Raw genomic sequence first — 16,394 nt, forward strand, 5'->3', positions numbered from 1 at the left:
TCATATCTAATGTCATTTTTCCCAAGAAATTTGTAACTTCCAACATCATGGATTTTGCCTTCTCCATAGTCATGGAATTTTCTGGGAGATCATTTCTTTTGACACTCAGTGCATCATTGGCTTTCTTTGGTACCCACAGCTGCGTGCATTTAGGAACAACCAGAACCTTCTTCCAATTACTCTCTTCTAGATTTCTCGAAAGATAATTGGATTGACTATTCTTTTGCAAGTTAGGTTTTCTCCAATTGGGAGCATCAGATCTTATCTTCATCTTTACGAAGTTATCCTTTTGATAACTATTATGATTGTGAAAAGGATTCGTATGACGTTTATAGGAAAATCTAAGGGTGCACAGGAACCGAGCCAGACCGACGAACCGTACCTGGTTTTGTACCGAACCGAGGAACGGGGTACAGGTACCGGTCCTAAAAATAGGAACCGAGGCTAGGGAGGTACAGGTACACAGTCCTGACCTAGTCCCATGCCGAACCGTACCGTCTGTACCGATTAGTTGTAGCCGTCATATTTAGGGGATGATAGATCAATAATAACCGTTGGATTAGGTTGTGGTATGTAAGCAAACATTATAGGGCTAGGGTTTCTATTCTCAATTTCGTTTCTTTGTTTCTTTCCGTCTCTGAGAAGGAGAAGAAATGTAGAACTCTATTGGATTACTCCTTTGTCTCGTTGATTGATATTGGTTTATGTCTCAGTTCTTACTAAGAGGTAATCAGATGTTTCAGATTTTGATTTTTTTTCTTCAATTTAGGTTAACGTTTCTTCTAATCTGCATCTTCTTATCTGTGTACCTCTCTTTCATTATAATCATGTTTTCGTTGATGATTCGTGAATAATCAAGACAAAGCTTCGATGTGTAATCATTACTTTTGTGAAGTTTTGAATCTTTTGATCTTGAAAGCTATGTCTGATTATTTTAGGGTTTAACTTTCACAGTGTAAGACAAAGGGAAAAGAAAGGAACTGAACTGGATTAAGTATCAATCAGATTATCTAAAGGAGTGGAGAAAGATAAGGAAAAGGTTAGAGATTTGTTGTTGTTTTGGATTATGTTGTTCCTAATTCACTGTCTAGTGTCTAGTGCTAATCTTTGAATGGTAATGGTGATGTTTAGTAATTTGAGTACTTCTTTTTCTTTTTGTTAATGAAATTAGGGTGTTAGTAATTGTTCTGATTTCTAATTTACATGATTGCTAGAAGTAGGTAGATAATTAGTTAGTTACTCAATCTTTTGGTGTTGTAAAAGTGCATTTACTTGCAGTAATGCTCAAATTTTGTGGTTTTGTAACTTTTGTTTATAAAGTTAATATGGGTTAGGTGTTCCTACTAGTTACAATTAGCAATCTGGGATTACGATTTGGTTCATTATACTGCTGTTAGACTTTATTGATGATGATATAAGTACCAAGTAGTTAACTGCAATTACATGTTAGAGCAGGACAAGAATGACAAGTAGTTAGTTCTTATGTTTCATGAATCTTCTTATGTTTCATCACCTCCCTGTTTGTCTAAATAAAATGGATTTTATTGAAATGAAGAATCAATAGGTACTGAGAAGTTAATGTGAATAGGTTTTTTGTTGCTTAAAGTTTTAGGAGTAGATAATATTGATTTGTTTATCTGACTTGATCAAGTGTATTGTTGCAGATAATCTTGATTAGTTGCTGAAATTTGTTATTGGACTAGAGACAGGCTAAGGAAGCCAATACAACTTGATCTTCTATCTGATTACATACCAGATGATGATGTTGAACTTGAAGAAGGTAACATATAATTATACAAACATATATTGATAAACATATTACATTATTACTTGTGTTTGGCAGTAATAGATATAGACTAATAGTTACCAACTGCTATTATTTGTTTTTGCAGCGTTACTTGGTCCTATCAACAATAATGCCACCACCACAAGTGCTGCTGACATGGATTAGAAGATCAAGATTCAAGACTTTGTATTTGTCATTGCCACCACTGTCCAGTCATTGCTACTGCAACACTAGCTTCACTGCTAGTTGTTCTTTTTTCAGATTTTCTCATTTTCAAGACTTAGTGTGTGATTTGTATGCTACTGCCTACTGCTACTTGTTCTTTTTTCGTATTTTCAAGACTTTATTGTGTGTGTTTGGCCCTTTGGTTTGCTAGTATTATTGTTACTTATTAGTTGTTGCTTTGTTCTTTGATTGAGATATTACTTAATATATTGAAAAACAGGTAAAATAGGTACTTAGATTTTCTGGGAAAATGACAGAAATATATGTCTGGAAAAGTACCGACTGGTACCGGAACCGTACCTGGTACCGTACGTGTACTGAATGGTACCGGAACCGAGGTACAAGGTACATGTACCGGTCCAAAATTTTGGAACCGAGGCTAGGGAGGTACAGGTACTCAGTCTCGCCAAGAACCGAGCCGAACCGTACCGTGTGCACCCTTAGGAAAATCTAGATTTATTACAGCATTGATTTTGCCTAAAGGGGATTATCCTTAACATATGATCTTGGTTTCATAAATTCTTGTGATTCCCAAACAAGAACATCATGAAGTTTCTAATTCCTTATACGAAAATGACATCTCCTTTTCAGGTGACCTTTGTTTCACAATAATGACAAATATAAGGAATGTTCTTACCCGGATTCGTATGTGCTGGCTTTGGAGGTTGATAAAATTTGCTCTTTCAAACCTTAACTGCCAGTGAAGGTATTTAACTTTTGCCATCAGTGGAAACCTTTTGTTGAGAAGAATCACTAGCCTTGACAAATTTTACCTCTTTGCTAATACATGGAGCATCTATTCCCTTATAGCCCAAACCTTGTGTATTACGATGATTTTTACTTGCTCCTAGCATAGTGGTTAATTTTTTCGAACTAGTATTGAACTTTTCCAAGTCCTCCTCCAACATCTTGATTTTATCAAGAGCATGAGCTAAATCAGCCTCAAGGCGTTTTTCTCGAGAGAGAAAGACACTTTCTCTGTCATTGAAACAATTTTGTTGAGAGTCACACCTTGCTTCAGATTCTGCAAGTTTTTTTCAACATAAAGAGATTTCGACGAAGATTTTCACATTCAGAATTCTTTGAACGTACATCTTCTTCACGATCTTTAATAAGGGATTGTAAGAGATTATATCCAAAATCGTAACCTTTAAAGAGTTTTCTCATTTTCTTGTTTTCTAGACAGAGAGGGGTCAGAAACTCAGCCAAGTAAGATGTTTACTTATTTTTCTTCGTGAGATGGTCAAAAGGCTTGATGTATTGCGAGACTTCCTCATCAACAACATATCCCTCCTCTGAATCACTTTCATCCGAAATATCATCCAACTGTTCATCTAGGCGTGTTTCCCAATTATACACAGTTTCAGACAATGAAGAATATGTGAGATATTTCTCAGGAGAAACAAAGCTTTGAACCAACTCAGAACGTTTCTGTACTGGTGATGCGTTGTTTGAGATAGTACATCTTTCCATAGAGTCAGATTGCTATAAACACAGACTTATAAGGTCTTATCTACTCCCAGTTAAGTCATATCTCTTTACTGTTGTCATGCCACCAAGGTTTCGTATTTCTTGCATGTGGGTTGATAGTTCTAATTTTGATGAGTCATAGTTGAGTAACTGGTCATTGCAACTGCCCTATGTGGATGTTAATATCGTTGCACCAAAGTAAATATTGTCCTCTCTCATTAAACACATATATCTCATTGTCGTTATCATTATACTTTTCCACACATACTCAAGTGGTCTGTGACTCAAATATAAACTGTATTGAACGAGAGTTTGCGTACTTTTTTATCAGTGAAACTGGGTACTTGATACAGTGGGTTGCAACAGATTCAATTTGGAGTTTAGGTATTGTTGTTCCCTCCTTTTTTCTCCTGCCGCATCTCTACTATCTTTCTGATCTCTTTCTTTCATTAACTGTTTAATCTCTTTTAGATTTAGTGATTAATGATTAATGATACTTTTGATTATTCACTGTTTTTCTTATTTTGCAGGTACGATTTCTTACTTTGAGTTTTTTTTTTTCTTTTTTCCAAGAGTTTGATAACAATCAAAACGTGTGTTTCGTTCAATTATTAACATACTGGTAATCCAACAACAAAAACCCCTAATTTTACTTTTAGATCAAACTATGATTTAAGACAATCCATCCTCCCATCCCAGGGAAGGAACTATATCTAATACTCCTGCAGATGGCATTAAAAATCACAGTGATCATCTTGGCACTCAAATGAACCCACAATCCATTTTTACACCAATCAATAGAATTAGAGTAAAAAAAGAGTAATTTTAAATTGATCTCCAACAAGGTTTTAAAAAGCGAAAGCGTGGGGCGAAGCGCTTTCATATCAAAGCGTAAAGCGTTGCAAAAGCGTAAAGCGAAAGCGAGCTTTATAAAATATATATAATATATATAAATAAGAAGTCTCCAACCTAATAAAAGAAAATTACGAACTTCAGATAATACATAATTAAACTAACTAAGCATACTGATACACCTATTCTACTCAAGAGCTATCAAAGTATATTAGCCACGAATTTTTGCATCATTCATATCATCATGTAGGCAGTCATTGTCATCATGATCATCATTTCCAACTTTTGCATCATAGAAGAAGAGGCAGAAGAAGAAACATTTCTAAAAGAGGGAATAAAAAAAATTAGGTTTATAAGTATTAGCAAACGTGTAACAGGCCCAATTGAGCCTCAAAGCCCAACTTTTCATCTTCTAATATATACCAAATCACAGAGCGGTGCTCTAGAAGCGCCTATGACCTAAAGCGCAAAAAAGCACCCAAAAGCGCACCCCAGAAGCGCCTTTTTAAACCATGATCTCCAATATTTCTTATGTTTAAGGTTGTCTGTATTAGAGGAGTAATGGATTACGAAATAATGCTGTTTTTCATTGCAGCGAGAATTGCTGATTCCAGTTTACTTTTGAGGAGGCTTTAAAACTAAGTTAGGTTGCTGTTTTTCATTGCAGTATTAACCGTAACACATAATCAGATTTAGTTTATAAGAATAAGTAAGTATATGGTTTTTAGGTGGAGTGTTGATCCTCAACACCATTGACTCTATCACAACTACAATCTACACAATAACAGTAGCAATACTGATACTTTTTTATTTTTTGTTTTGTGTTTCTTTTCAGTCAAGACATGATCGAGGCCTTGCAGCGCACAATTGAGGGGGAACATAAAGCCCAAGGGTTAATTTTGGTTTCACATATGCTTTTTTGTTTACTACTCCGGTACAAATAGTGAATTTTTTTCTATATTGACTAGGTATGTATTAATTAATAAGTACACTGGTTATTATTTTTGTTGAATGCTATTGGAAATGGCTTTATATTTCTATCAACTCCTATCACCATCTTTTCAAACACTGTCCAACAAAGATAAAAAAAAGAAAGAAAATAAAAACAAACACCAAATCAATATCCGAAGCGAGGGGCGAGGAGAAACACCAAATCAATATCCGAAGCGAGGGGCGAGGAGAAGCCGAGCTATACCAAATCGAAAATCCTCGGCATGCATCTGGAATAGGTGAGAGGAATCCAAACCACACCAAATTAAAAATCCTAAACATGCATCGAACCAGACATGATTAATAATCCTAAGTATGCATCGGGACGAGGCGAAGCCGATCCACACAAAATCAAAAATTCTATGCGACGGGGCGAGGTGAAGCCAAGCCATATCAAATCAAAAACTCCTTAGCATGCATTGGGGCGAGGCGAAGCCGAGCCACACCAAATCAAAACTCCTAAATAATGGGGCGGTGGAAACCCTGCGACAACAAGTAAAAAATGCGAGCCGGGGCGAGACGAAGCCACATCACACCAAACCAAAAATATGGTTAAAAGAAAATAAAATGTGTATGGTTTTCGGGTCCCCCGGTGCGTAGCACGGGCACAAAATCTAGTTGGATTGGTAACACCAGTGGAATTTGGAAATTCCCCGTAGCTGCCATGCAAATTTCAATTTGAAAATTCCCCGTAGCTGCCATGCAAATTTCACTTAGTAAGTTCATTGACAAAACCTACAAAAGAAAAAAAAAAAAAAAAAAAAAAAAAAAAAAAAAAAAGAAGTGATGAACCTTCCAATTTCCAACACCAACTGATTGTTCACCATTGGCATATGAACTGACAAAATAATGAAAGGATCATGTTTTGGCAAAGAAAAGATATAAGGTCTTTCCAGTAGAAAGGCCATGTCAATAGGTGATGCGGTTCAAGCAAGAAAAGCCAGCAGATATGTTCCAGTCTTTTGACAAGGATGAAACTATGCTTTCCCTATTTCTCAGGCTCCAAAAAACAATCTCTCTTTCTGATGGATTCCACAGACTCTCTTCCAGGTGCAGGCAGAGTGACGTCTGTTGTTGAACGATATGCAGCAAACCAAGGTTCGAAAGAGTCTGGAAGAACGAAGTAAACCAAACTTAAATTTAGGAAAAAATGAAGAAGGTACCTATAAAAAAACAAAGGCTGTTTAAATAGGGCAATGCATTCATTCCAACAAAAACTAAATTCATCTAAAAACATACAAAATGATTGCTGAGTGTAAACCCGCTACCTGCTACCACAATATTTAGTACTCATGAAACACACAAAGTCATGTCAAACCAGTTGTGGAAGAACATAGCCCTAGCTACTTCACAGTTTGCTCCAAACAAGAAGATAAAGAACCATGTAGACTATTATGTTCCTGTGCTGCATATCTCATGTTGCCCTATAGGGAGACCGTAAGAATTGTAAATTAACATATTCGCAATGTGGAATATTAAGTTTGCACAAACAGACATTAAATTCATCATTTACATAAACTTGAGCTTCACTTCCTAAACTTGTATTGCAGTAGCTCCAAAAGATGCAATTATCTTCTAAGAAGAAAAACTAAAAGTAAAGACTAGGCTGAAACTACAAGTATTATAATAAGAGCTGTAAACACATTCATTAGCTATTGACACATTCGCTATACCTCATTTGCGTTGGATTTTATCAATCTCTGCGAGCACTTCACTTTCATCCTTACTCCCACCATGTTTGCATCGGATTTCATCAATCTCTGAGAGCACTTTCCTCCTTAGTTCCATGTAGTGCTCGAAGCGAGGAGTTTTCAATTTGGACAATGTAACATAACTCTTCACTAGGATCTGTAATTAGAATAAAATAAATAAATAGTGAATTCAGAGCATATAACAAAACAATTCGCATCCATTCTAGAAACTTTGAATTTATACCTTTATAGGAAAAGCTGACTCCAGCCCAACAAAGTTATACTTAGAATTGCATTTCAATTCATCATGAGCATTTATAATATCTTTTATCTCCTCCTCCATCTTCTCAAAAATTGTCCTTGCACTCTACTACTGTTAAATCCTCCACATTTTCTCGTTCTCCTCCTCATTGAATAAGGTCTGATTGACAACGTCAGAGCTACTGATTTTAAGATTCTTCAATAAACCATGTTCACATAGTACAGTCATTTCCAGTAATCCGTCATGATCACGAACCACATGCTGAACAACCCCGACAATCTCCTTTCCAGTGTGCTCGGACAATAACTGGTCATGCTTAACATTGAATTTGGATGTACTTGTATAGGGTGAAACCAATTTAGTCAGAGATGAAAACACCTACAGTAGAAAATCATTAGCATTAGCATACAGTAGAAAAAATATAAGAAAATTTGAAGGTAAAATGGCTGGTAATTCTGATGATATGTGGGTTCAAGAAAGAAATCTTCCACAAGGTAAAGGGCTTTGGAAGGGCATTCAGAAAAAGAAACACATTGTTGAGGAGATTGTTTCGACTGTCTTAAGAAGTGTGGATACTCAATTAGGTTCCGGTGGGATAAATGGATAGAGAACATCACTTTGAAGACTACCTTTCCAAGGTACTACAAGTTATCTACTCAATAACAAGCAAAACTGGGTGAGATATGGCTAATGGAGCATGAAATATCTTAATGAAAAAAATCCCAAATGAGGCTGAGATGACAGAGATAACTGAATTGTTCTCCTTCTTAGGCAGTCCTTTGTTGAATGATGGTGAAGATTATCCGGTTTGTGAACTCTCCACAGGATTCTCCACTAAAGCAAGAAGCAACTCAGAGCTCCAACAGTCTACCTCACAGATGTATTTGGGTGAAGCATGTACCACCAAAGGCTCAATTATTCTGTCATAATTCTGAGCTTCATGTTACTCCTACCACGAGACATGTCAGAGTAAGGGCATCCCAATCGGAGTGAATGGGATGACCGTTTCTTCTTTAAGAGGTTTATCTAAAAGATTTGCGATATAACTAGGCCATCATAAGTTTTCTGCTAAAATTTGGGACTATTTCCTGTAAGCTTACAATTTAAGAGAGGAGCAAAGCAGGGACGCCTTTTTCTCCGCAGCGACTAAAGGGGTCACCACTCAGTTAGTGGCCTATGCTCATCTTTGCAAATTGCTGGGTCATATGGGTGAGTGCAATTTAGAGTAACGGCAAATTAAAATCAAAGAGCTGTAAGTGTTAGTTAAGAGTTCAATCGTCTTATGAGCAATGGAGAGCGAGTGGTTTAGAACTACCCCCTTTATTGGTCAACTCAGGCATATTGGGGGCAGTGTAGTGTAGCCTATTGTAACAGTACTAGTTTTCTTTTTTCCTTATCAAATTTTAAACTCTCTACTGAAAAAAGAATAAAAGATTTGAAGGACTTACCCATTTAACAGCTGAGAAAATTGGCTCAAAAGCAGAAGAAACGGACAACTGCAACTCCTTCTCACTGGTCAATGTAGAGTTCTTTGGTGCATCCTTCTTCAATACAGAATTTGCATCCGCGTTATCCTTCTTACTGCAGGATGAAATGTGGAAGGGCTTGTTGTTGGTGGTCATGTTTATGTTGGGAGAATTAGTAATTTGGAAGGGTTTGTTGTTGGTGATCTTGTGTATGTTGGGAAAATTGGTGAAGTGAGTTTGGGGTTTCTTGATTATTCTATTAGGAGGATGAAAAGTTGGAGTGAACTTTAACATTGTTGTAGTCTGCTGCATGATCGATTGACAGTAAAAAAAAACCTTAATTGAAGATTGATGACAAAAACCCTAATTAGAGAGAATGAATTAGGGTTTCTTTTACGAATGCAGAGAGAGCTCGTGGACTAATTTAGGGAGGGAGGATTTCTTTCGTTTATTTTGGGAACGAAAGGAATTTATTTCCTTTTGGTGTTTGTGCGTGGAATTTAAGTCAGAGTTGAACTAACGGAGACGGAACGAGAATAGCTTAAAAAGGCGTTTGATTTTGACCACCCGAAGTTGAAGAGCACACTTCTGCCACTCCCAAAGTAAAAATCAATCCTAAAAATCATAAGCAAATAATATGTTTCGAACAAAAAAGATTATTATGTTTTTGAACTCATATTGACATTGTGTTCTAGGACTATTTTATGTTTTTCGAATTAATTAAGTGGACGATGTTACAATGACCGGGATTCTTCCGCGAGAGACACAAATAAGGGAGCTCCGGGGACCCACCATGAGAAAACAGGGATGACAGGTTTTTGTGTCTCTCACGGGAGAATCCCGGTAGATTCCTCCGGTAAACCTATCATTATTGTTAATTAAGCATAAAAATAAGTTTTAGGGGATTCTCCCGGTAAACCTATCATTATTGTTAATTAAGTCTAAAAGCAAGTTTTAAAATAGTGTCCAAAGTTCAAAACACCCTCTTAGGCAATCATGTGCCTGGGATTTTCTGTAGAAAATAAATTTAAAAGAGATTTGGATACATAAGTACTTTTCTAAAAATAGAAGTCAGAACCAAAAGTTGGAAGAGAAAACGTTTCGTTTCAGACAAAGTTAATTCTTTTATTTTTAGAAGTCAATTCAGAAATTGTGTACCCAAACTAATTTCTGACGTTTTTACTTCCAAAAGTCGAAGAAAAAAACTTCTTGAATGGTATCTCAGGAAATTTTTAACGAGGAAAAGACCTTGAGCATGTTTGTTAGGGTCTAGGGAGAATGGACAATAAATTCCTGATTGTATTATCCAAAGAGTCTTTTTTCCTTAAGACATGAAACTCTTCATACGATAATGGACGCTTCTCTTAGGATACAAATAGTGTCCGCAATGTAAATATAACATATGAATATCACCAGTATCCCCAGTATCAATTGCAATTTCCGCAACGACAAACTCTTTGAACGAAACCCTCAAATTTTAAGTTTAATTTTCATAATGTTAATGTTTGTTGTGTCGAAGCTCATATTGCAAGCACTCGAGAATATATTCTCAAAACAAATGGGGTATATTTGTATCAAAAAGTATCTATGGACTGCCACTCCAAAAGTAAAAATCAATCCCAAAAATCATAAGCAAATAATTTTCTTCCAACAAAAAAGATTATTATGTTTTTCGAACTCATTCTGAGATTGTGTTCTCGGACTATTTTATGCTTTTCGAATTAATTAAGTCTTAAATAGTGTCCAGAGTTCCAAATACCCTCTTAGGCGATCATGTGCCTGGGTTTTCTATAAAAAATAGATTTAAGAGGGGTTTGGGTACATAAGTGTTTTTTTGAAAATAGAAGTCAGAAACTGTTAGAGCATTGCTCGGTCGAACTCACATGTGTTTCTATCTCAAGCATGTTTGTCAATGTTAGTGATCAAAACTATAAGTCTTGATTTCTAGCCTATTATAGCTAAGTCTTGGACTAGGATAGAAAGTGTAGTTGAGCTCAAGAATTCCATGGAAATTATCATACAAGACGAAGGACTACTCAAGGAACTAGTGGATCTTCATCGACTAAAAGGTATGTGGAGACTTGAACTTATCTATCACTCAAAAATCTATGTACACTATCTCCTATTTTGAGACAAAAGTCGTTTTGCTATATAGACTTTGATTATACACATTTCCTATTTCGAGCTGAGTTTAACTCGCCTATCTATTTCTCGAAATATATGTTGGTAAGATTTTTCTTTGGCCAAGTTCATCTTTACCTAGTGACGAAAGTCATGACACGTTTCAATCACTTTGAAAATTGCTTACTTTGACGAAATGTCCTCTAAGAATGTTTCAATGGTTGAAATGAGAGTTTAGATTAAATAACCAATGATGGATATAAGCATTGTATGGCAACACATATATGTATAAGTCCTTTTTCCTTGAACCGAAGTTTGCGAACTTTGTTGATCAAGAGAACCGGAACAAGAGTCGTGAACCCAGTCCGCGGACTGGCAGAAGTTCTCGACCCGAGAAAATCTGCTGAGTTTGAGAACTCCTTCCGAGAGCTTAAGTTCGCGAACTAAGTCTGCGAACTTAAGCTGGTTATATCTAAAGACGATTTTTTGTGAACTTATTTATATTAACTAAGGAATGCTAAATGCAAACCGTGGATATATAATTCATGAACCGATTCGAGTCGTTTTTGCTTCGATTGTGTCTTGTGTAGTTACATAAGATTTTCTTACAATTGGACAACTCTCTAACTAGTTCATTTGAGCCATTTGAACTAGTTATGGTGAAGAAGAACATGATATGAAAGTGCTCATGTGGATAACCATTGGTTAACTATTGTTGAACCAACAAATGTTCATGTTTGGGTACGGTTACATAAACCCAAAATAGTACATTTCATTTGTGTATAACAAGCTAAGTTTTCGATCTAACGGTTCAAAGATATTAGCTTAAGTCTAATCAGGTTTTTATCTAACGGTGAATATTGAATGCTTTGTTAACAAGCTAACATTAATTGCAACCCCTGATTTGAAGACTATATAAGGGAGAACTCTAGCAACTGGGAAACCTAATCCCCACACCTTCTGTGTGATACTAGTTGTATTAGATAGAGTCGATTCTCCTTTTGTTTCTTCTTAAAAACCAGGTTAACGACTTAAATACTTCATTGGGATTGTGAAGCCAGACCGATACTACTTTCTCAAAGTTGTGTGATTTGATCTTGCATCTTCTATCGTTTTGAGTACAATCGTAACGATTGGCTTGAGATCTTTATCTCCGATAGGCAAGATAAAAAAGTAGTCACAAACATCTTTGTCTCATCGTTTGTGATTCCACATTATCTTCTTTCGCCGCGTCGGTTAAGATTATTGTGAGGTGATTGATAATACTAGGCTGTTCTTCGGGAATATAAGTCCGGGTTGTCAATTGGTTCATGTTCACCTTGATTTATCAAAAGATGGAACAAAACTTGTGGGTTTATCTGTGGGAGACAGATCTATCTATTATGTAGACTTTTATGTATGATACAGATTTGTTTATTAAATTCTTCGACTTTGGGTCGTAGAAACTCTTAATTGTGGGTGAGATCAGCTAAGGGAATCAAGTACGTAGTATCCTGCTGGGATCAGAGGCGTAGGAGCATAACTATACCTTGGATCAGTGTGAGATTGATTGGGACTCTACTACAGTTCAGACCGAAGTTAGTTTTTAGTAGGCTAGTGTATGTAGTGGCTTAATACAGTGTGGTGTTCAATATGGACTAGGTCCCGGGGTTTTTCTGCATTTGCGGTTTCCTCGTTAACAAAATTTCTGGTGTCTTTATTATTTCTATTCCGCATTATATTTTGTTATATAATTGAAATATCACAGGTTGTGCGTTGTATCGATCAATTATGAAATCCAACTTTGGTTGTTGATTGGAAATTGATTGATCATTGGATATTGGTCTTTGGTACCATCCAAGTTTATTATCCTTGTATTTGATAAAGACTCGCAAATTCTTATTTGCTTGAGTAAAGATCAAATCAAGTGAGAGAGATATTAACTCCTCAATATACTTTTCTCTAGATTGAGTCTGACTGTCTAGTTGATTCTCTAGAAAGTATATTGGAGTTTTTCCATACAGATTGCTAAGCGAAATATTGGGTGTGGTTGTTGTACCCCCGCTTTTTCAGAACCCACAGTTGGAAGAGAAAACATTTCGCTTCAGAAAAAGTTAATTTTTTATTTTGGAAGTCAATTCAGAAATTGAGTACCCAAACTAACTTATGATATTTTTACTTCTAAAAATCGGAAAAAAAAAACTTCTTAAATGATATCTCAAGAGATTTTCAATGAGTAAAAGACCTTGAGCATGTTTGTTAGGCTCTAGGGAGAATGGATAATAAAATCCTGATTGTATTATCTGAGGAGTCTTTTCTCCTTAAGATGAAACTCATCATACGATAATGGACGTTTCTCTTAGGATATAAATAGTATTCTCAATGTAAATGTAACACATGAATACCACAGGTATCCCCAGTATCAAATGCAATTTCCACAACGATAAACTCTTTGAACGAAACCCTCAAATTTTAAGTTTAAGTTTAAGTATTGTTAATGCTTGTTGTGTCGAATCTCAGATTGCAAGCACTCAAGCATTTAGTTTCAAAAAAAGTGGGGGCATATTTGTATCAAAAAGTATCTATGGACCGCCAAAAAAACCCGTCTAAAAACCATCTCTCACATTTTCTCACATGGTAGGGACCAAAAGTTGCCCTGTTAATCTCCAAAGGGGATGGGACCCACCCTCATGTGAGAGGGCAGTTTTTACATTGTTTTTTACGGTAGTCTGTAGAGAACCACTTTATTTGTATTCCTAAAAAAGCAGTCGTAAATAGATTTTAATTTATTATTGCTACAGGGGAGAACTAACAAACAAATCAAAAGTAAACCAGATATTGCTATCACCTTAGAGAAGAGAGTACACGAAGAAAACAAATTCCTATACCATATTCACCAGTTTGAAGTATGGACAGATAAAGAAAGTTTAGTTAAGGAATGAGCTCCTCATTTTGGATAAAAGCGTAGTCAATATAATCAAATTCTTCCAAGTCTTAGATTTTTATGAACTTATATTCAGGCTGCCAAGGGTATTATTTATTGAATCCATTTAAGAAATTAATCACCATTAGAGCATCATTTTCTAATATAATCTTTCATAGACCAGTTTATGAAGTAAGGGAGAAACCAAAAATGACGTCAGCAACTTCAATTTCGACACGGTTTATAGCAGCTAAGGCCCTAAGGGGACGGAAGACACACCTTTGACGATATAGTTGCATTCATTTACAACTGCTGAAGTAGCAAATATATTATATTATTAGAGCACTGCTCGGTTGAACTCAACAAGCATTGGTATGTTAAATCTGGTTGTCATATTTTAGCTACAAAACTCGAGGTTGTTTTATTAAATTACTGAAGTCAACTTCGTTATTTTAGACTAGGAATTCTAGATATATTGAAACAAACTCATAAAAATATGAAAAACCTGAAGACGTATCGACAACAAAGAACTCGTCATCCTTCTGTTCGAGCTTAGTAATACTGAAAAGACGAGGGTACCCAAATACACCATATTCTTTTAATTTAACCACATATAAGTCCTCTACCGAATGTGATCGTCTATGGACAGAGTTGAGACAATACAGCGGATTCGGTTCACACTTCGTGTGATAGTCTATGGATACGAGATCGGGACAATACAACAACAAGGTCACGTGTGTGACTGACAATGGAGACAAGATCGAGACGGTACGACAACAAAGTGTGCACTTGATAATAGGTTCGGTAATAACCGAAAATCTATAGGATCAATATCAAGTGTTACGGAATTAACGTACAAGTGAAATTTACTTTAATTACAACAAAATAGTTATAATGCGGAATAGTAAAGTAAATGGCATATCAAGATTTTGTTAACGAGGAAACCGCAAATGCAGAAAACCCCGGGACCGAGTCCAGCTTTGAATACTCCATGAATTAATCCGTTATACAAAATTTAATACCAACTTCGTATTTTTGAGACCAAGTAGACTACCCCTAGATACTTAGTTCCCTCAGTATCCCTGTGTCTTCGATTTCAAGAGTCACGCATGTGAATGGTAAGTCCTTTGAACCATATTCCAAACAGCAAAGGAAGAATTTGTTTGATAACCACTCTAATCAATCTTGCTAGAAGATTTTAATGAGTCATTGACAAAGGCTCTTATGTTTAATCTATTACACTCCCTTTTCTGGTTAGATCAATCTAAATATTGAATACCGAAATAATCAATTTCTAGATTCGCAATCAATCAATATAGATCTCAAAGAGAAACTATAAAGTGATGTTGATCTCGCACAACTAATCAATCAAGTTTATCAAAGATAAACCGATTTCATTTGGATCCCATACGATCAAGGTTTGTGCACTAAATCTACAAGATACGAAAACTAATAAGAATTCTTCTTCGTCTTCAAATCTTCCATTGCCTTCAAATACCTGCACAACAATACTTGAATCCTCTTGTGATCAATCGCGCACAGAATGGGGTATGTTAACAATGGATTATCACAAGATGTCTTTAGATCGGAAGATGGTTTTAAAGATCCCGTCAATACTTTGATCTAGTTTGAGTGAATCTTATATCAGAGGAGAAGATTCTCAAGAATTAAAAATCTAGGTGCAATCAAAGTTACAACAAACTTTAGTCAACCAAATCAATAATCAAAAACTAATAACACTGCAAATATCTAGTTTCCCACCAATGGTACTCGAAAAGCTTCTAGATCCCACAGAAGTCTTTAAACGAGCGACCGTAAGAGATTTCACCTAATTAGGGTACTTTTCTCACGAATAGACGGCTCCACCAGAAACTACAAGAAATGAAGTTTTCCTGGCTCCTAGGATAGTTTGCAGGAAATGCAAACTCAAGTATTTACAGACCAAGGTTGTTTGGACAACAAGGAAATTCTAAAACCGAAAATATTCTCATGATATGCATTAAAGTACCTAAATTCGGTTTTCATATTTCCAATAAATGTTATCCAACATTTCTGAAAACTCTCATAGAAAAACTTCTGTTATTAGTCTAGCACATTAACTAATAATATTTTCCATAGGATATGATTTAATTGCTGGTAATTAAAACATATATGATGAAAATCATAATTAAATGCTTTTCACTTTTTCGGACCAGGGATCACCTTGAGTATCAAGTAATATCTTTGAACAATAAATGATAAGAGTTATGTACATGTTCAAATATGTCGACATCAGAAGTTTCTTGGAATACCCTAATTCTAAGCTTCACACAAAACTTACAAAGATATGTGAATATTGGAAACTCGGTTTTGCTTGTTGGGATAGGTTTTACCAAACTCACAATGTAAGTTGTGATCGGTTATACCATGTTTCCCAAACCAGCTTGTGACTGGTTACACCTTGCTTCCCAGAGGCAGCTTGTGATCGGTTACACCTTACTTGATGAGTTAGCTTGTGATCGGTTACACCTTGCTTCGCAAAGGTAGCTTGTGATCAGTTATAACTAACTTTCCAATTCATATTGTGACAGGTTATACCTTGGTTCCCAAAGTAACTTATGTCCGGTTAAAACTTCCATTATAATATAGC

The 16,394-nt window shown here is 35.9% G+C and overlaps 1 protein-coding gene and 1 long non-coding RNA gene across 3 annotated transcripts; both read right to left on the bottom strand.

The window, feature by feature from the left end:
* Window positions 1-5,315: 5,315 nt before the first annotated feature.
* Window positions 5,316-7,386, bottom strand: LOC113284224. Of its 2 annotated transcripts, XR_003328040.1 has the most exons (4): window positions 7,259-7,386; window positions 6,997-7,171; window positions 6,116-6,433; window positions 5,316-6,018 (listed from the first exon to the last, which is right to left on the bottom strand). It is a non-coding gene; the product is annotated as an uncharacterized LOC113284224 (long non-coding RNA). The 2 variants fall into 2 exon arrangements; XR_003328041.1 differs by lacking the exon at window positions 5,316-6,018 and having other exon boundaries at window positions 6,098-6,433.
* Window positions 7,387-7,390: 4 nt separating this feature from the next.
* Window positions 7,391-9,204, bottom strand: LOC113280525. Its single transcript, XM_026529137.1, has 2 exons — window positions 8,725-9,204; window positions 7,391-7,654 (listed from the first exon to the last, which is right to left on the bottom strand). The coding sequence occupies exons 1-2, from the start codon at window positions 9,052-9,054 to the stop codon at window positions 7,391-7,393; spliced, it is 594 nt and encodes a 197-aa protein (XP_026384922.1). The 5' UTR covers window positions 9,055-9,204.
* Between the last annotated feature and the right edge of the window lie 7,190 nt (window positions 9,205-16,394).

This window comes from Papaver somniferum, chromosome 5 (assembly GCF_003573695.1).
Source record: "Papaver somniferum cultivar HN1 chromosome 5, ASM357369v1, whole genome shotgun sequence".
NCBI classification, from domain to species: domain Eukaryota; kingdom Viridiplantae; phylum Streptophyta; class Magnoliopsida; order Ranunculales; family Papaveraceae; genus Papaver; species Papaver somniferum.